This window comes from Fukomys damarensis, unplaced genomic scaffold (genome assembly GCF_012274545.1).
Source record: "Fukomys damarensis isolate Sample0158 unplaced genomic scaffold, DMR_v1.0_HiC HiC_scaffold_2, whole genome shotgun sequence".
Classification (NCBI taxonomy): domain Eukaryota; kingdom Metazoa; phylum Chordata; class Mammalia; order Rodentia; family Bathyergidae; genus Fukomys; species Fukomys damarensis.
This window is the reverse complement of record NW_022900914.1, coordinates 5,545,380-5,565,735: the sequence shown is the minus strand read 5'-3', so window position 1 is coordinate 5,565,735 and position 20,356 is coordinate 5,545,380. Positions and strand designations below refer to the sequence as shown.

Below are 20,356 nucleotides of genomic sequence, written 5' to 3'. Positions count from 1 at the left end.
GGTATGGTATTCCAAGTGTGTGCTAGGGATAGTGTTGTAGTATTTATGTTCATTATAAGGGTCAGGAATATCGATAACGTGAGTAGAATATAGATAATTAGGTTGAAGTATATTATAGAGGGATTATAATATAAGGCTGCTATTATTCATCCTATATGAGCGATTGATGAGTAAGCTAAAATTTTTCGTAGTTGTGTTTGATTTAACCCTCCTCTCCCCCCCCTTTCTTCTTCCTTCTTCCTTCTTCCTTCTTCCTCCTTCCTTCTTCCTCCTTCTTTCTTCACCAGGATCTCATACTTGCCAAACAGGCACTGTGCCTCTGAGCTACATCCCCAGCCCATATAGTATATTACTTTTAAGAAAGAAGTAGTGGTCCTGTTAGGAATGTAATCATATAATCAAAGAATATGGCTTTATCTCGTACGCAGGGTTACTTTGGTATACTTGTAACTTTCTTCTTTTGCTCTTTTAGGTAGATACATACAGTGATATAATTCAAAACATCAAATATGTATGTGTGTGTGTGTGTGTGTGTGTGTGTGTATATTGAGTCAAGAGGCCTTTTTTTTTCTAGCAACAGAAACACTTGTTATGCACCCCCCAAAAACAACCTCAGGGTCTATTCTGTAGCAAGTAGAAATTACATGAATGTTGTATTACTTTTACAAGCTCCCTTGAGTATTTGAAAGCTTACATAATCTGTTTTGTAGAACCCTTGGCTGTTTGGGAAGAAAACTAGCATATACATATAAGACAAAAGCCAACAGTTTGAAGTTTTACATGTTGCCTAAGTATTTACCCAGATTCTCTCTCTCTAGAGAATCATGTAGACAGAATATAAATACAGAGTGAGGAGAAATTTAAACTTGTAGCTTCTAAATGTGACCTGTATCTGGTGTATGACCTTAATTATTAAGTTTGACTGTTCCCCATTCTTGGTCTACGCTGTGTGGCCCCAGTCCCAATCTTTTACATAGTTTCATTTGAGTAATGTTGCTAAAATTTCTTCCCTAATCTTGAAGTTTTTTTCAGAATCTTTTAGTATCTTGTACCAGTTGTATGTGAATAAAGCTCCTAAATTCATTTGCGCTTTAGGAGTCCCCTAGGGCCTGCTTTTTGTGCATTTCCTAATTTATTTACCATTGTTGTTTTTCATGAGTTCTAGATGAGCCTAAGTCATTCATATTTCTTTTAGTGTTTATGATTATTACTTGCTAATTACCGAGCTATATCCTTAGAGTATGAAGATGGTCACAGTTCTTGGTCTTTGAGATAGATACAATACGTATCAATATTATGATTGAGCAATAATACTAGATAACTGCTGTGTGGTAGGCATTAATCTGTAGTTGTGTAGGTCTGCTATGACTGCCATAACAAATTGGCTGGATGCTTGAACAACAGAAACTTAATTTTCTCACAGCTTTGGTGGCCATTGGTTCGAGGTAACGTTCTCAGCAGGTTTGGTTTCTCCTGAAACCTCTCTTCCTGTTGCAGGTGGTGTCCTTCCCCTGCACCCTTTTCTCTGTGCTTGTACATCTTCAATATGTCCAAATTGCTTTTTCTTACAAGGACACCAGTCAGTTAGACTGGATTAAAACTTACCTTCATGTTAACTACCTTTTAAAAATACAGTTACATTGTGAAGTCCTGAGTGTTACGGCTTCAGGTTAAGAATATTTAGCCCATAAGAGTTACATATAACACTGTCCTACTATCTAGAAGTTCATCAATTTTTAGACAGGACAAATATAATTGTCTAATTATTTGTGGTTATAAAATCAGATTAAGGAGATAGCATAGAGGTCTCACTGTGTAGTTGAGACTGACCTGGAACTCACTGTGTAGCCCAGGCTGCTGTGGAACTCACAGCAATCCTCCTGTCTCAGCCTCCCAAGTGCTGGGATTACAGGTGTGCGCCACCGTGATGCCTGGCTTGAGTAGCTTATTTTTTACCCATCATTAAAATTGTCCCTTTCTCACATAAAAGGCTTTGCTACAATTTCATTTAAACATTTTGTATATTCTCTTTTTAAGATGTCCTGTGTTAATGTTCTTTTATTTGTATCTATAATAAATTTATACTGACTTTTTTAACAGATAAAATAATTAGGCATAGGGCGTGTACCCTGAAGGACACTGCACATGCCATCATTGCAGCTGAATTAGATCCAGAATTTAATAAACTTTGTGAAGAAATTAAGGAAGCAAGAATAAAAAGAGGTAAGTGGTAGGAATAAACTTGTTACCAAAATCCTTGCCTATTTACTCACACTAAGAGTCATTGAATGATGTTTATTTAGGGAAAACAGTGTGTTTTGAAGCATTTTTTAAAGTTTTTTTTTGTTGTTGTTGTTGTTTGTTTTTTTTGTTTTGGTTTTGTTTTGTTTTGTTTTGTTTTGTTTTTGTACTGGGGATTGAACTCAGGACCTTCCGCTTACGAGGCAAGCACAGTGCCACTGAGCTACATCCCTGGCACTGAAGTTTTAATTTTTTGATTGATACATAATATTTGTACATATCTATCAGTTACCATGTAATGTTTCAACTCATATACACATTGAGTAGTGATCAGCTTAGGGTACTTAGTATATCTATCGGATGAAACCTTTATCATTTCTTTGTGAATGCATTCAAGTTCCTTTTACTATTTGAATATGTATTTGTGTATTACTGTTAATTATATTTACCTTGCAGTGCCATAGAACCCCAGAAGTAATTCCACTTATCAAACAGTAACATTGTACCTATTGCTTATTATCTGATGCTAATATGTGTCATACAAATTCTGTAGGTTTTTTGGGGGGGTGGGTTGAGACAGAGTCTTGTTGTGTTCACCAGCCTGGCCTCAATTTTGTGAACCTTATGCCCTTATGCCTCAGCCTTCTTAGTAGCTAGAAGTAAAGGCAGGTGCTGTCAGGCCCAGATCAAGGATATTTTAAAATTTTACCTTCTGTGAAAGTTGTGATGCAATAGTACATATTATAAGAATAAAGTATTTTTCAGGGAAATTTCATTTGGAAAAGTACATCTTTATTGGTCATTGACTTTTATTAAAGGATTTAGATATTAGATATGCTTTCATTTCAGAGTTTAGTTTACATCCAGTTCTGGTACTTGAAGAAGGCTTTTTAGAACTGTTGTTTTTTCCCCTTCTCTATTGAAGCTTCTATGCAATTTTATTATCAAAAACACAGAATTAGCAAGTGTGGTTTGTTCATTTGATCTGTAACTATACTCTTGAGGAACTCAAGTTTTAGTAGGAGAGAAAGAAATGTAAAACAAACCTAGTGTAGTTTAAAGCATGCTCACTACACTTAAGAAGAGTGACCTTGTGTGTGGGAACCCAGCACTGTGATCAGAGTTGGAGAGTAAGTGTAAAAGTGCTCTCTCTAGTGGCCTGGATGCAGGAGGCAGGGACAGGAGAAGGTATTGCAAGCTCTAGCACCTACTGTACAAGGGAACACAGGCGTGAAGAAGCTTGGTGTATTTGAAGAGCACTACACTGTTTGATATTGTAAAGTATAGACAGTGGTGAGAAATCGGGCTTAAAAGGTGAGCTGGGTCCAGGACATAGCAATTATGAAGAAACTTCTACCTCTTTAGAGATCCCTTCCAGGACCAATGTAGGTTGTGGTAGTGCTTGACATTAACTTTTTTTTTCCTGTCCTTCTCTTTCTTGAGGATGTAAGTACTGTAAATGTCTTACAGTGTTACATACAAATAGGTATTCAATAATTATTTGAATCAGTTAGGCCATAGTAGGGAGCTTGGACTTTCTTGTTAGTGTTTTTCTAAGTATGCATATTTGTTATGTGCATTGTGTTAGACCTAATGAATTAGATACTTTTTTTTATTTTTTGGTTCCGGGGATTGAACTCAAGCCCTTGTGCTTTCGAGGCAGGTGGTGAAACCACTGAGCTAAATCCCCAGCCCTGTGAATTAGATACTTTGAGAATAACAGGATCAAGAAATCTACATTTTAACAATTCAAATGGTTTTTATGTACTTTAAACTTTGAGAATCATTGTCCTGGCAGCAGAAGTCATTGAAGGACTTTATTTACTTATTTATTTTCATTGAGTTTATTGGTACTTTTTAGGTATACAGTACAGTTAACATTCATCATTGGGATCTTGTACCTTTACATAGCAGGTTATGGTTCTAATTTTTTTCCCATACCCCTGCCCTCCCTTCACCCCCTCCTCTCTTTCCTATTTACCAAAACTTTGTTTCCATTATTTCATTTTCTCATATTTTTTCTTTTCCCTTATTTCCTTTCCCCATGAAGGACTTTAAACAATGTATGTAATGAGTTGGTTAGATTGCTTTGGTACAGAGGGCATAGTGGCATCTGCCTGTAATTCCAGCACTCGGGAGGCTGAGGCAGGAGGATTGCCACGAGTTTGGGGCCAGCCTGGGCCTACATAGTGAGTTCAAGGCCAGCTTGAACTACATAGCAAGACCCTGTCTCAAAAAAAGAAACAAACAAAAAAGTAAATAAAAATTGCTTTGGCAGCAAATAATAGTATGTTCTTAGTGTGTTAGAATAGGGAAATGAGAGATTATTTAAAAGGTTATCAGAAACAGTTTGGAAAGGTAGTTTGGTACTTTCTGAAGTGTTATTCATAGATTTACCTTATGATCCATTGTTTCTATTTCTAGGAATTTACCAAAGAGAAATGAGAATATATACCCAAATAAAAACCTATACATGAGGGCCAGGAATTTGGCTCTGTGGTGCCATGCCTACCTGGGAAGCGCAAGGTCCTGAGTTTGATTCCCAATACCCAATATCAAAAAAAGAAAAAAAAAAACTTAAATGTAAATGTTCATAGGAATATTGTTCATAATAACCCCAAACTGGAAACAACACAAATGTCTGTCACTTCATGAATGAACAGGCAAAACGGTGTGTCCGTACTGTAGATACTACTCAGCAGTAAAAAGCAATAAAGCACTGGTGGATGAACTTCAGAATGTTATCTGAGAAAAGGGAGGCAGTCATGAAAGACCACAAATTATGATTCTCCTTATATGGAATTCCCAGCAATGGCAAGTCTGTGGACACACAGTTATCTAAAATTGGATTGCTCTGGTAATTTACTAAAAATTATTTAATTGTATATTTAGATGATTTTTATGTTACATAAATTGCATATGGATGAACATCTTGTGCTTTTTTGGTGAGGAAGGAAAAGCAGTTATCTTTAACCTGTCTTTAAGATACTCAATTGGAGATACCAGGTAGGCAGTTGGGTAGTATATGGGCTAGAAGATCATTGTGCTGAAGGTACAGATTTGAGATTTATTATGTAAAAGGAGGAGGGCCGCACATGTAGCTCAGGGGCTCCATGCGTGCTGGCAAGCGCAACGTCCTGAGTTCATTTCCTGGTACAGGGGTTGCGGGGATGTAAAAGTAGTAGAAACTGAACGTGTAAATGATACTTTATGAAGGAAGATATACAGTAGGAAAAATACAGTGAGAGAACCCTGAGAAACACCAACGTTTAGGAACCACATGGAAGAAAAAATTAAAGTGAAGAAAACTGAAACAGAATAATTACTCTTAGGAAGATAATAAAAGAAAACCAAACATGGCATTGTGGTGTGACAGGAAGTAAATATTAGATTGGAACAGTTCATGGGAATGGAGTTTAGTGGCCCAGTACATACTTATTATAAATTCAGTGATGGCAGAGATCATGACTTTTAGACAATGTGTAATCTTATACCTATAGTCATAATGTGAAAAGTGTGTCCCTTTGTGAATTAAAATGAATAAAAATCGGGCTTTTTTGGGAGATTAAGTGTATGCATGACCTGGTAGGTGTTGTACATTTTTTTATGATTTTATATGTAGTTTCTTTCCCATCTTAAAACATTATTTTCATCAGAATTATAAACTGTCCCAGTATAATTAATGACTTTGAAATTCAGTTTTGTATTTCAGACTTTTTTTTAACCTTGTTGGTTTATGTAGCTGGGGAATATTTAAATAGGTATTGCTTATCTTCTGCTTGCAGGCTTATCGGTAACAGCAGAACAAATAAATCCTCATGGAACCGGAGCTCGAAAGACAGAAACTAGAGTTGAAGAGGCATTTCGGCACAAGCACAGAAATCCGATGGATGTCTGGCACAACTCTGCAAATAAATGTGCATGTGAGTATTTGAGATTGTGTAATCCAGTAGTGGAACAGCTAAGAATGATGCATATTTTTAGGAATTGAGCGCACAAACCCAAGTACTGCTGTTTTTCAACAGCTCTGTTACTCTTCTGTCTTTTCAGAGCAGAAGAACTTGTAGGGTAAGATACTGAATCAGAAATATGTTTTCTTATCTGCTGTTTTCTATGTCTATTCATTATTTACTGTTATAATTGAATCAGGTTTGAATAATTTTCATTGTTAAACTTGGGTTTTTAGATAAAGATATGGAGGCAGTAGACTTTCTCATTCCCTGTCCTCATTCCCCACCTCTTTTTTTTTTTTTTTTTTTTTTTTTTTTTTTGGTATTGGAGATTGAACTGGGGTCCTTTTGTTTTCGAGGCAGGCAGCGGAACCACTGAGCTAAATCCCCAGCCCTCCCCACCTCTTATTGTAGACTCCAGCGTATGAAAGTGGCTGATTTAGCAGTAAGAAGTTAAATCTCCTTCAAGAGTATTTTGTGCTCAGTTTGAGATGGCTGCACATCTTTCTCTAGTTTTGGGTTTTGTCTTTTTTGCGGGGGGTACTGGGGATTGAACTCAGGACCTTGGCACTTTCAAGGCAGATGCAGTGGTGCTGAGCTAAATCCCTGGTCCCTTCTTTCTCTAGTTTTATGTGATTTATTTAGAGGAAAAATTCAGTGTTCTAGATCTTACTCATTTCATTCATTCATGTTGGTCTAAAATATTTCCAAAACACAAGTAGTACACATAGCATCTTCCTCGTGCTATCTTTTTATTTGAAGACAGCCTGCTTTGGAAGATATGTGCTGTTCTATGATAATATGGCTCTGTCAATAAAAATTGTTTTAATATGTTCTTTGACAAATTGAATTCGAATGAATGAGTCATATCCACTTTTAAAAAACTTGTCCCCTTGGATTCACAGGGGAGAAAGTTTGGCATTTACTTGCCATGAAATTGATTAAACCTATTTAATGTAGTTGTATTTCAGATCATGACCTGGATTATGTAACACTGCATTCTTATTTGAACTTTGAAATATTTTACATTCTCTGCATTGGTACTAAGGTCTACTAATGGAAGTACTTTGAATTTTTGAATATTTGGAAGTTTAAATCTCTTGATTGAAAATATTCTTTCAGTCTATAGATGGGGGGTTTGTTTTTACCAGTAGATGGCATATGTGATACATAATTTGTCAAGTAACTCAAGTCATAAATCTAAATGTTCTTAAGGGGCTGTTGCTTTTCTAAGATCTTGATTTTTGAAATAAATTTAGTGATGCTATAAAAATTGGCTTTAGAGATTGTGTTCCTAAACAAGCTTTTTACACAGAGTACCCTTGATAAAGGAGTGGTATATTAAGGTTTAGATTCCTTGTACCTTAAGCCAGGTGATGTGAAGATTTTACAGAGTAAAATAGAAATTTGTATTCTGGGGGAGCTTATGTGTTAATATGCTCTTATTTTGCCAAAATTTTGCTAACCATTAGAAATGACATGAGAGGAGGAAATACCTCTTCTGTCTCCTGTAGCGTAAGAACATTGTCTCTATTACTAGCCAGGATGGAAGCATTAGAAGTAAACTTGCTTAAGAGCTGGGCGTGGTGGCACACACCTGTAATCCCTGCACTCGAGAGGCTGAGGCAGGAGGATCTCTTTGAGTTTGAGACCAGCATGGGCTACATAGTGAGTTCCAGATCAGTCTCAACTACATAGTTGAGACCCTGTCTCAATAAAACAAAACAAAAAAGTAAACTTACTTCAGCAGGGCTTCGGGCCTTTTCTTAGTGTGCTATGTGGAATGAAATTAAGCAGACTTTGTTGGACTGAGTGAAGCCTCTTGTCCTGGAATTCCATGGCTCAGGAAAGAGAAGGGAATCCCTTGTACTTTTGATTGCACAATTGGAGACTAATAGGTTGTAGTGTCAGGAGTGGCTTGGTAGGTGGTAAAAACCTAACATTACCATCTTCTAAAGTGAGAACAAGATGCATACCTTTCTTTAATCTTTAATGAGGACTGGATTAGTTTCCCATTAAAGGTGTGGTTAAAGGTGCCCATCACCTGAGATTGTACCAGCTTTTAACAGCAGACTAATACAGGATTTTTTTTTCTTAATGCCAATTGCCCTATAATTATAAATTATAAAAGTAGAAATTAGGAGAAAAGAAACAGTAGTTCTAACAATATTATAGTTTTGAAGGAAAAATAAACCTTGAGCCAAATGACTAACTTGAATTTTGGAGATGATTTCAGAAACCTTTAGTAGATACACTCTTAGATGAGGAAAGTAATAATAGTAATAATAACTATGTATTCATTGTTTATGAATACTTTGGTGTCTCAGAAACTCAGTGGGTATTAAAGGTGAAAAAATGAAAGCAGTGTGGGATACATGATGTACACTATCAATAGACTTTAAGTTCATATTAAACTCCAAGTTCATATTAAGTGTTCCTGAGGGACAGACTGAGCTAATCAATTACTTTTGATACACATAAAGCAAATTAAAAATTCCTGGGCTTGTTGTCACTTGGAAGCTTTAGTTGTTTCCTCATAGAGCTCTGATAGTTTCTATCATCTAACAGAATAGTCCTACAATTTTAGTAGGTCTCTCTTTTCACAGGAGTAGCCAAATACTTAATTGTAATATGTTGTTGCTGTTGCTGCCTCGATAGCAGAAGGCTTAGTTTTCCTACATATTCTCAGATAACACTGCAGAAAATGTATGCCCTAGGCCAGTGATGATGAACCTTGTAGAGTTTCAGTGAGACGGCCTGGTGCCGCATGCACACATGCCATAGGTTCACCGCCACTGTCCTAGACGAAACATTTGTTTTGATGGAGGTTAGCAGTTGGCTAGCCAGACTGTCCACATTATCTTTATAGGGCTTCCTTTTTTATGGAAGGAAAGGCAACAGAGATTTCTTTGTGGGGATACTTGTCATCATCTGTCATGTGATATTAGCTTATGTATTTATTTATTTGTGTTGTTTTAGGGCTGTTTCTTAGGTGACCTTGCCAGCAGAGCATCCACTTATGTGGGGCATATCTAGGGTTGTGGTCCCAAACTTCTGGGCAGCCTGGTAATGTGGTCATTCCTTAAATGTATCTATTACATGATTGGTCCCTGGGTGTTGAAAATTAGAAATAGCTGTAACGCATAAAGAATGGCTATAGCAGTAGAAAAGATTAATACCAAATAAGCTCATATAGGAAATAAAGTTTTTAAAATTTTCATTATGCAGAGTTCATTACTGCCTTCATTCTACCTATAGATTATGAGGATTAGTTAGCATGGCTGGCAAGAGTGAAGAGTTTTAGTATATTAGACCAGTGTGGATTTACTTTCTTTTGGGTCCTCTTTTGATAAACATATAAAATAAGATACTGTGCTACAAGTTCTACATTTCTTTTTTTTTCCCCTCATGAAATAGTTCGGGTTCGGAGAAAATCAAGGCGGCGCTCCCAGTGGGGTAAAGGAATTATTAAGAAAAGGAAAGTCAATAATTTTAAAAAAGATGAAGAAGACACCAAATTTGTAGATTACGAGAACCATATGGAGGACAGGAAATTGCTGGAGAATGGAGAGTTTGAGGTAAGCACTGACTGCCACGAGGAAAACGGAGAGGAGACCGGGGACCTATCTGTGACCAATGACGAGTCCTCGTGTGACATCATGGACATGGACCAGGGGCAGAGGCTGAACAACGGAGCAGGCGCGAAGGAGAACTTTGCGTCTACTGAAGAGGAAAGTTCAAATGAGTCTCTGCTTGTGCACAGCAGCAGTTCTCTCAATCCAGAACAGACATCTAGGAAAGAGCCTTTTCCTAAAGGCAACTGTCTAAATGGTGAGGCCTCCACTGACAGTTTTGAAGGCATACCGGTTCTGGAGTGCCAGAATGGCAAAGCTGAAGAAGTGCCTCTCTGTGGTAGTGGAGATAAATGTAGTTCCGAACAAAAGATTCTCCTGGAGGACCACTCAAAAGCAAACCCAGAAACGTCAAATGAAAATCATGGAGATGATCCTGCGAAACTAGAGGTCCTGGAGTGTAGCAGTGATGAGAAGTTAGAACCTGGCCCTGACATGGAAGTTAAAGATGCAGAGCAGGATAAAGAAGGTAGAGCCGATATTTTAAAGCATCTTCTGAAGGTTTAAACTCTGGAGTTAATTCATTGCATATTTACCTGGTTTCTAATAGCAATACTTGATGAATTTTACCAGTCTGAGAATCTGTTAAAGTTTTCGTCCCTTTCCCTAGAAAAGTATCACATACATACCAGATTTTATTGAAAGTTTCAGAGGCTTTATGTTTCCGAATGTCCTGCTTTTCTCCTGCTTCCTCTTCCTCTTCCCTCCTGAGTACCACTGCTATCCCGAGGGATTTGTGATTAAAAGCTGAGTAAATCCACAGGTGTTAAAAAGATGGAATTTCAACAGAATTCTTAGAATGAGGTGGGGATGGAGAGAGAAGATGTGACTATTATAAGCAGTGCGTATATAGGAAGGAGTCAAACAGACCTGCAATAAACTAGCACTCTGTTCATGATAATGATGCAGCTTTGAGCTACTTACATTCCCCAAGCCTGATTTTTCATCTTGTAGGTTAAACTCGTGTGTGGTGGTGTTGCAAGGTCACAGTGAGTCATGAAGAACAGCTGGCTCTCATGATCACTGGACATGTTGAGGTGTTTTCACTCCAGGCAATCATTAGTTGACTCTGTGGTGTGTTCAGATGGAGAAGCATCATTGACTTGTAAGGCCGGTGGTGGAAGAAAGACATGGAACTGTCCCTGTCTGGTTCATCTTGTTCTCAGGGTTAGAGCACTCTGCCGGTTTCTCCTGACTTCTCATGGCTGTACAATTCTTTTAAAGAAAATTGAAAAGGGTGATTAGGATTTCTAGCCCATCTTTGTTTATCCTTAGTCTTTAGCCCATAATGGGATGGAATGAGTTGGGTATCTACATTTCCCTCTTGGACATATCCTCTTCTTACACTAAGCCATTTTGAAATTTTATCCTTCTATAAATTGTGATGTATATAGCTTTACCCTGGAGTCTTGGCTATATGGGAAAAGTTTTGTTTTGTTTTCCTACTAGTTCTTTAAGCTTTCTAGTATGGAAGTAGGAAAGTATTATTCAGTCTTACAATTTTTTATGGATAAAGAGGGATTTGCTATTTTAAAATATTGCCTGTTGAGAATTTTTTTCTTTTTCCTAATATTTAATAACAGTAGTTTTAAGGGCAGTATTTATTGTAGGCTATCATATAGACAGAACTTTAAAAAAATAAAGTTAAAGGTTAAGTGATGAATGGGACGGAATGGGAGATTGGATATGAAGCAGAATGAATGTAAGGAGGAGTCCTAGGTATGGCCTCTCTGTGCAGGCTCAGTAGGCCCTCAGAAAAGGCTTAAATTGTCGGGCTTGGTGCAGTACACTTGTAACCCAGCTACTTGAAGGCTGGGCAGGAGGATGGCAAGTTCAGGCTCCTTTTACAGTAACCTTACTTGGGGGAACAGAGGGTTTGATGGTCTGCATAGTCTGTGCCCCTCAGAATGCACAGTAGCATGAAATTGTGCTCACTTACCCCTAAATTTCTATTTTTCAATGCGATTAGTCTTAGTAAAATGCTAACAGGAAGGAATTGCACCAGTTCACTCTAATGTATGAAAGAGGAGTATCAATTCTGTTACTTTTCTTATAGGTTTATATTTTTGGAGAAAATATTATAACCCAATATAATGTAATAAAATTGTAGGCACTATAACAGAAAAATAAGTTTCAGGAAGTGTTGAGGAAAATGTGTCAGGTTGGCAGGCAAATATGTAGGCAGGCTGTTCCCATTTTATTTCAGTATCTACTCTTCTAGGTTGGTTGCTTTCTTCCAGTTTTGAAAGCACCATAATTGAAAATGATAACTATTATAAAGAGAATGAAGACTTTATAATTCAGTGCTTGGAAGTGAAGGTTGTCTTTTTCTTTCTAGTGAATATGTTTATTAGATAATATTGTAGTATGACTTGGCTTTCATAATTGTGATGTAGCTTTCTTTAATTGGGTTACTTGTTCTTACCAAAAAAATCATGATCATTTAAAGAATATATTTGTCCTCATCCAAAAAGGATTTGTGATAGGTAAAATAAGTAATTTCAGTTGCTTAACTCAACTGAAAGGTTTTTTTTCCCCTCATTCAGTTTATTGGTACATTTTAGGTATACAGTACAGTGACATTCATTATTGGGATCTTGTATGAAAGTTATTTTCTTATTTGCTGCAATTTTTTCCCCCACACTTAATTTTAGGTGCTTCTAAAATAAAGAAATGCCGTAAATTAATTTTGGAGCAGGCAAAAACAACAAGCTTGGAGCTGGTTCCAGAAGAGCCATCTGAGCCTGTGCCACCTCTCATAGTTGACCGTGAGAGGTTGAAGGTAAGCTTAACTCTTCCTTCTCATTTTTCAGTGAATGGGAGGGTATCTGAACGTTGTGGGCAGTTGAGTAAAACTAATTTAGAAATCTCATGATTTAAGCTGGGGATCAAAACTGTCCCAGGCCTTCTACTAAAGAAGAATTATGTGTGTTTTGAGGGGTTCAAAGTATGGGAACAGTCTCTATAAGAACGAAGTCAAGAATCTTCCAGCCTCCATTCTTACTTCATGCCGTGTGCCTGTTTGTCTAGACATTTTAATGTAACTGTTTCAGTTTGATCAGTGAAATCAAACTACATTTTATTCTCCTTTCTTCTAATTTTTCTTAGAAATTGCTTGATATATTGGTAGATAAAAGCAACAATTTGGCAGTTGATCAACTTGAGAGATTATATTCTCTTCTTAGTCAGTGCATCTACCGTCATCGTAAAGATTTTGACAAATCACAACTTGTAGAGGTAAGTGCTTAGCTCAGTGTGTGCTTGTCTTTATCCCAAAGTAAGGAAACTGTTTTACTTATCTTTTTTTTTTTTTTTTTTTAAGATGGGGAGGGTCATCTCACTATACAATTCAGGCTGGATTTGAACTCACTAAGTAGCCCAGGGCAGCCTGAAACGTGGTGATCCTCCTGCCTCAGCCTCCGAGTGCAGGGATTACGGCATGTGCTGTCATGCCTGATTTACCTGTCTACATTTGACCAAGTAACTAAAGAATGTTTTGAATATTTAAGATTAGAAGAATCAGCTGGGTGTGGTGGTGCATGCCTGTTATCCCAGCACTCAAGAGGCTGAGGTAGGAGGATCCCTGCGAGTAGAGTGAGACCATCCTGGGCTACATAGTGAGTTCCAGGGCAGTCTGAACTACATAGTGAGACCCTGTCTTAAAAAAAAAAAAAAAAAAATGATTAAAAGAATCAGCCAACCTTGATAAAATACCAGTAGACACAAGGCTCTCTGGGAGGGGGGGGCAGGACCATTGAAAGTTCAATTGCAGTCAGGGAAATTTAGTGACTTAGTGAGACTATGTCTCAAAAAAAAAAAAAAAAAAGCTAGGGAGGTATCAAAGGCTCTGGATTTTGTCTTAGCACTGGGGGAAGAAAAAGATTGTAAGTTATAGTTTGGAGAATTAAGATTTTCTATACCATTTTTCTCTCAGGAAAGAGCAAAAGTAATGTGGAGTTTCTTAATTTGGTTCTGGATAGGCAGATACACAGAGCAGCATGTCACAACTCTCTTCCCCCCCGCTGGTGCTGACTTGCTACCTGAGTCTGTCACAAGGTCCTATTGGTGTTGCCCCATGGTCCTCCCATTGCTCCCACCAGCCATGACCGATCGAAAGGAGACCTGATTGCTACTCAATAATAATTGGAGGAGAACTCAAGAGTCACTTCATGTAGTCAGATCTAGTCCTGTAAAACAGCCACATGAAGTGGTGCTTGTCCTTTCCTTTTCTTGACAACTGTGAACCATAGGGAAGTTCTTCCCTGGTTGGTGAGCTAGAATCTCTTTTCACATAATTTACATCATAAAGCCATACTTTCGCTTTTTGTGGTCACCTGAGCTAATGTAACCCTCATCCACCCACTGAAGGCTGGGTTGCTCTTCTATTTGCTTGTTAGTTTATCTATTGAGGACCTATGTGCCAGATACTGTGTTAAATTTTGGGATGCAAAAGATGATAAAGACCAACTTCCAGTTCACAAGGAACATTTCTAACTTTAAAGATACTAAAGATTTATATATGGAGAATATGCTTATCTTTTCATGTTTAATATGGATAATGGGTTTAAATCAAAGCAAGAGAGCATTTAAAATTTTGTGATCACATGTTTTGAATTTGTTTTATGAAGCTTTACTGAGTTATGTAATAAATGTATATTACTGGAAAGCACAAATGAGAAAAAAAATCACTTATTTCCCCCCAACTAGAGGACATTAGTTAGTGTCAATCTTTTGGAATATCAGTCTTTTAAAATGTCTAGGACCAGGAATCTAGCTCAGTGGCACCGCACCTGCCTGGCAAGCACAAGTTCCTAAGTTCAATTCCCGGTACCAAAAAACAACAATGACAACAACAACAACAAAAAAACATAAAATGTCTAGATGTATGTACATAATGTGTGTAAATGTGTGAATATATATTTTTTAATTGGGGTTATATTTTTTTCACAACCTGATTTTTCCCCCTACACAGCAGTATATGATAAAACATTTCCCAGAAATGATTGATTGATTATATAGAAGACTTTTTGATCAGATGATAGTCAGTTAGTATGGCCTACTAGTTCTATAGAGACGTGGAATAGAATTTTGTTGCAGCTGTTTAAAGAAAGAAAAGAAAACCAAATATCTTAGATGTATTTGATATTTGCCCATCGAATAAAGTGTGCATGCAGGGTACTGTTCTTTGTTCAGATGGTTGCAATTTCATTATCTTGAATGAATTGGTTATGCTTAGCAGTGAAATTTCTCCAGTATGGGACTAGGAACCTTTGTAATTCATGGGCCTAGCTTAGAGGGGAAGGGGACTGATAGGATAGGCAGCAAGTGGCTTTCCTGGTAACGGTGGTGGCTGCTCATTCTGGTCCCCACCCCCTTCAGCTATGGTTGGAGTGGATAGAAATGGGGAAAAGGCTGCTTTCTGCTCTTTGGTGTAAGTTACACTGAATGCATTGAGTTTGCTTTGGGAATTAGGGTATAATGAGAGAGGCTCTAGATGGGACTACTTGTATTCACATTTGGACTCTGCCACTTTTTAGCTGTCAGATTGTATCCCCTATGGCTCAGTTATTTTTATCTGTATAATGGGTCTAGTTATCTATCTATCTATCTATCTGATGTATCTATTGCATTTATGAATTTTATACATGTTTCTTAGTGTAGTGTCTGACATGTTACTCATTGAGTGTTCAGTCATCTTCATCCTCATCCTTAGATTACTTATAACCTCATTCTTGTATTACTGATGTAAATCACTCATTGAGTGTTAGTGTCTTTGCCATCTTCATTTACCCAGGTAGGAAATAAGAGGTACTTGGAGTTACCTAGGGCAGAGAGTGTTACATAGTAGCTCTGGTACTGTAATCAGGAGAATATTCAAATTTAAACATGTGTCTCAGATTCTTTCTCTATAAGAATTTTTATGTGAATTCTTCTACAAAGAAGAATATCTTTGTCTTTTCCTTAACAGATAACATGCATATCTTTTTCTTACAGGAGATGGAAAGAACAGTTCATATGTTTGAGACATTCCTATGAACTTTCAAGATGAGTGGTTTATCCTCTCCAGTCTGCTCCTGACAGAGCAGAATTCTGAGCCATTCAATTTCAGATTGCACCAATTACGTGCAGAGCCTTGGTGTAAAGTGCTCTCTCACTCATTTTTTTCTGTTGAATTTGGTGCTATTGTCTCAGGTACCTGAAACCAACCAGCCTACAAGAACCAAACAGAACTTCAGAAACATGTTGTATTTTCCACAAATAAAAAATACAACCCCACAGCTTGGAGATTTTGGTGCTACAGAAACTGCTTTCGCTTCTGCTCCTCTTTTTGTGCACTCTTTCTTGGAGACTCTCTTAGGGAGCAGACCAGCACACAGGAGGAAACTGGATGGGGCAGTTCTAACTGTGTCGGATTGTTTAAAGTGGGCAGCCTGTTTTGTTTTTGTCCCCCCACCCCTTCTATCCCTTTCATCATATTTTCTTCTCTGGGTAATGGACTGAAACCTACTTTAGAGTTGGCTGTGGTATATCTGGTGGGAAACTAAAGAAACCGAATGAAATTAGATTAGGCTCTTTAGAACTGCCTTTAATGTGCCTTTTTATTCATTTGAGAAAGATAAGGCTAAATGGGCTCGTTTGTAGCAAATAAATTAGAACGTTTTCTTTGATCACAACCTTGAAAGTAAGTTTTGATACTGTGTCATTAAGAGAACCAGTGTCTTGATATTAAATGCTTGTCTTGTTCTCAAAGCTCAATCAAGACACTCAGTAAGCCACATAATATGCTAAAATAATGTTTTCTGTATGGTCTGTTTCTGTGTAAGAAGCATGTAACAAAGCAACAACAAATAATACACAGTCCACAAAAGGCCAAACACTTTTTTTTTATTGCTGATGATGATCAGTGGCCATTCTTCTGTCAAGAGGCAATTTAATAATTATTTATGTTTGAGTTCCCAGAGAAAAATTATTTTCATGTTTAGTAGATTGTTTTGTTTAAAGCCCGGACTTGCCAACTGGACAAAAAAGAGAGGAATTTGGCAGAATCTCCATAAAATTCATTTTCTGTATAATTGCTAATGAGCTTGGGTATGATCCTTGAATAACAGTATTAATGTTTAAATCCCTTCCCATAAACTGATCTTCACAACTCTTCGTTTTGATTGGAAACCCTTGTGGGTCTAGTTGAGTGATTTCTGTGAATTGTATTTACCTGAAATTAATTATGGGTTACTAGTTTTACAAAAACTTTCTACAAATCAGACAGTCTAGGCAGTTGCAGAGAGGCAAAGGCACTGCAGTGACATTTTGTATCAGATAATTTTTAAACAAAATGTAGGAAATTTTGCCGGCAAGTTGGCTCGCTATCTTCATTTATTATAGCCGTTAGCTGCAGGTGTGTCTTTCCAATATATGCAACACATGTAGTTTGAGTTTTAATTAAGGCACATGGTCTTGGACTACTGCAGAGATACTGAGCTACCTCAGCTTTTTGTGTTTTAGTTACCAACAGTGTGTACAGAGTCCTGTAACCACTTGGCCGCCGTTTACGTGCTGAAGCTAAGGTACTGGTCTCCTTGTCTCTGGCTGTGTGCAGTGTGCAGAAAGTGCACTCTGGCCTAGGCTACTGCAGTAATCCCAAGTGCTTCTTTGCGTTCACATTCACATTTGCCACCGTCTCATTGTAGTTTAATTTTTTTTAAATGCCACTTGTTTTCTTTATGCCTAGTCTATGAAGTTTTCGTAACATTGAGTTGGTCATATAATTCAAGATGTTACCCATGTGGACACACTGTATTTTTAAGGTGGGCAAGTGTGATTAACTATGAATCATTTTAAAGGGGAGGTGATTTGAAGCCTCCAATTTGATTATTGGGAAGATTTTCATGCTTTCTTTAGTATTTATTATCATCATGCCAGTTCAAACTATTTTACTGTCTAATACATTAGCATTTTGTATTTTGATGGAAATTGTTACAGAATTTAAAGATTTGATGAAATACGATGTAGCAGATTTTTGTAGCAAGTTTCTGGTAAAAGGGTTTTTTGCAAGTCTCAGGTTCTTGCTGCACTATTTTTTTTTTTTTAATGTTTATTCCAGTTACTCTAATTCAGAGGCATTCTCTTCAAGTAACAGCAGCACTTGTGAAAGGAAAACAAGTAACATTTCTTAGATCACTAAATTTGTGCAAGTTAATATTTTAGCCATCAGTGAGTTCAACAAGGGCAATTTACGTTTGGCATTATGCTTCCAAAAGATCATGTTTCTGTTTTTGTTTATCCTTAATGTAGATGGGGAAATCAGAGGCAATGTCAGTGTAGGAACTGCCACTCTGAACAGTTTAGGTCGTAAAGAGAAAGTCAATCTTATGGCAAGGTGGAGGGGGATGAGCTAAAATTGTAGCAACTTTTCCAGCCCTCTCCCAAAAGAAACACACTACACCAATTTTGCTTATTTTACAGATATCTGGTGGATGTATATTTTAAAGCAGCTTGTGAAATTATTCAAGTGGACTCAGTTCTGTTTACCTTTCTGTAAGTTCTTAATTTTTGCTGTATAGCATTGGCAAAAATATGTACAAATTGACCTCTGTTCTTTCTTCCTATTGTGACCATTCTAAGTGATAAGCTCCTGTGTAAAACCCTGCTCTCAGATAAGGATATGTCACAGCGAAGCCCAGCAAGTTCATGTTCAGCTGTGAGGACCCTGGGAGCTTTTTGAAGACGATGGAACCACATTAGGGTTGAAACTGATGGCTGTGGAGTTAATTGTGTTTTTGAGCTTGAAGCTTACCTGTGATTAATTTTTAAAACATCCTTTCATAACTTGATTTTTCTCATATGCCAATGTATTTGTAGGTTTACTGGATTTTATTTTTAGGGAGTGGGGTGGTAATTTCTTCCCTTTTTTGATTAAGTTGGTTCAGCTATGGTGCTATTCAGTAGATATTTTCAGTGTCAGGTCCCGTAGCTGAATGCCATTGTTACTATAATTATTATTTGTAATCAAATTGTAAGCTTGAATTTGGGTTTGTACCTGCATCTTTTGTATTTTGTACATTTGGTTACTTAGACTTTGGGAGTCCTGTTTGGTTTCAGTCATGTATGTCTACTTGGTAGATTAAGTAGACTTCATCAACTATGGTCTATTTGGGTTTGTAGTTTAATTTAGAATTGTGTTAAATTGATGTTTTACATTTGACTTCATTTTACATTAGTTTGAAGTAAATTATTTAATTTTTGAATTCTGGAACATTTACTGTAATTTGTAATATAACTGCTGTGAAATACTTGAATAAAGATAATAAGAAAAATATGTCTTAGCTTAATTATCATCCACGTTGGCTGCAAATGCAATGCTACTTTTCCAGCTGCTGTCTCTGTTTTACAGAGCTAGCATATTGATGTTTACCAAACACCTCCGGAAAATCTTGTTATAGTTGGGTGTGGTGGTCATGATTTTAATCCCAGCACCATGGGAAGCCAAGACAGGAGCTAGCATTAGAAGTTTAAGGCCAGCCTGATTTAGATCCTATCTAAAAATTTAAAAGGGCAAGGGATGCAGCTGGGAGGGAAGGCCGTGGGCTCAATCCCTAATCCTACAAAATAAACAAATAAAAATAATTTTAGAAATCTTAATTATATGTGCCTTTTAGATTTTAAGTACCCTTCAGGATTTTTAGCTGAAAGCTTTTTTTCTTTTAAAAAAAAATTTTGGTTTTAATTCAGTAGACAATTTGAAGATTCAACAGAAGAAATGAAGATTTAAAATATATTGGGTAGGGCCAGGGATTTAGCTCAGTGGTTCCACTGCCTGCCTCGCAAGCGCAAGGGCCCAAGTTCAATCCCCGGTACAAAACAAACAAACAAATATATTGGGTAGAAGCAAATGGATTACTCTTAAAATTTGTTTTTCTGAGTGGTTAGATTAAGACCATTTGAGGCCCAGTCAACATTTTAGGACTTTGGAAATGAAACTGAATTTTGTTTATCCAGTTTTAGATTCCATAGCCATCAAAACTATAGTAAAACCAGAGGTTTATCCTGAAGTAGCTATTTCTTGTTATCCTTACACCCTAACACCTGCAAAACTGTGTATTGAGTGTTTCTATAAATGTAAATTCCCTCACGTACCCCACATTTATGTTTATTATACCCCAAGCACCAGGGTAATCTTGTGGATGCACAGATGGTACTTTCCCTTTTCCTTAATACTTAGCCAGTATTTTGCCGGGGGAAGTACAAAGTTAAATAGATGTTGTCTATTTTCATATCATTATTTATTCTTTAAGAACTGACCCTGGAATTTTGTAGTTTGGTTGGGTATCGCAGCACAGGTCTCTCAGTGGCAATACCTTTATGTTGAGTTATTTTTACAAGCAGTTCTGAGGTTTTTGTTCATTCGTTCCTTCCTATCTTTGCCCTTCTGAGAGTTTTCTTTCCATTAGTCCAATATATTAAAACAAGAACTCTGGGGAAATTAAGGTATTCTTCGGGAGATTTTTGCACTGATGATCTCTCTGCCCCCTTGTA

The 20,356-nt window shown here is 37.2% G+C and overlaps 1 protein-coding gene across 3 annotated transcripts in view; it reads left to right on the top strand.

Annotated features, from left to right (window-relative positions):
* Atad2b (ATPase family AAA domain containing 2B) overlaps window positions 1–16,657 on the top strand; it is a 142,848-nt gene extending 126,191 nt beyond the window's left edge. For all 3 annotated transcript variants that reach the window (XM_010604886.1, XM_010604885.1, XM_010604887.1), the window contains 6 exons: window positions 2,101–2,223; window positions 6,027–6,164; window positions 9,609–10,292; window positions 12,478–12,605; window positions 12,932–13,060; window positions 15,818–16,657. In XM_010604886.1, coding sequence (XP_010603188.1) covers window positions 2,101–2,223; window positions 6,027–6,164; window positions 9,609–10,292; window positions 12,478–12,605; window positions 12,932–13,060; window positions 15,818–15,859 — 1,244 coding nt within the window. In that variant the 3' untranslated portion in view covers window positions 15,860–16,657. The remainder of the gene's footprint in view (window positions 1–2,100; window positions 2,224–6,026; window positions 6,165–9,608; window positions 10,293–12,477; window positions 12,606–12,931; window positions 13,061–15,817) is intronic.
* Window positions 16,658–20,356: the final 3,699 nt, after the last annotated feature.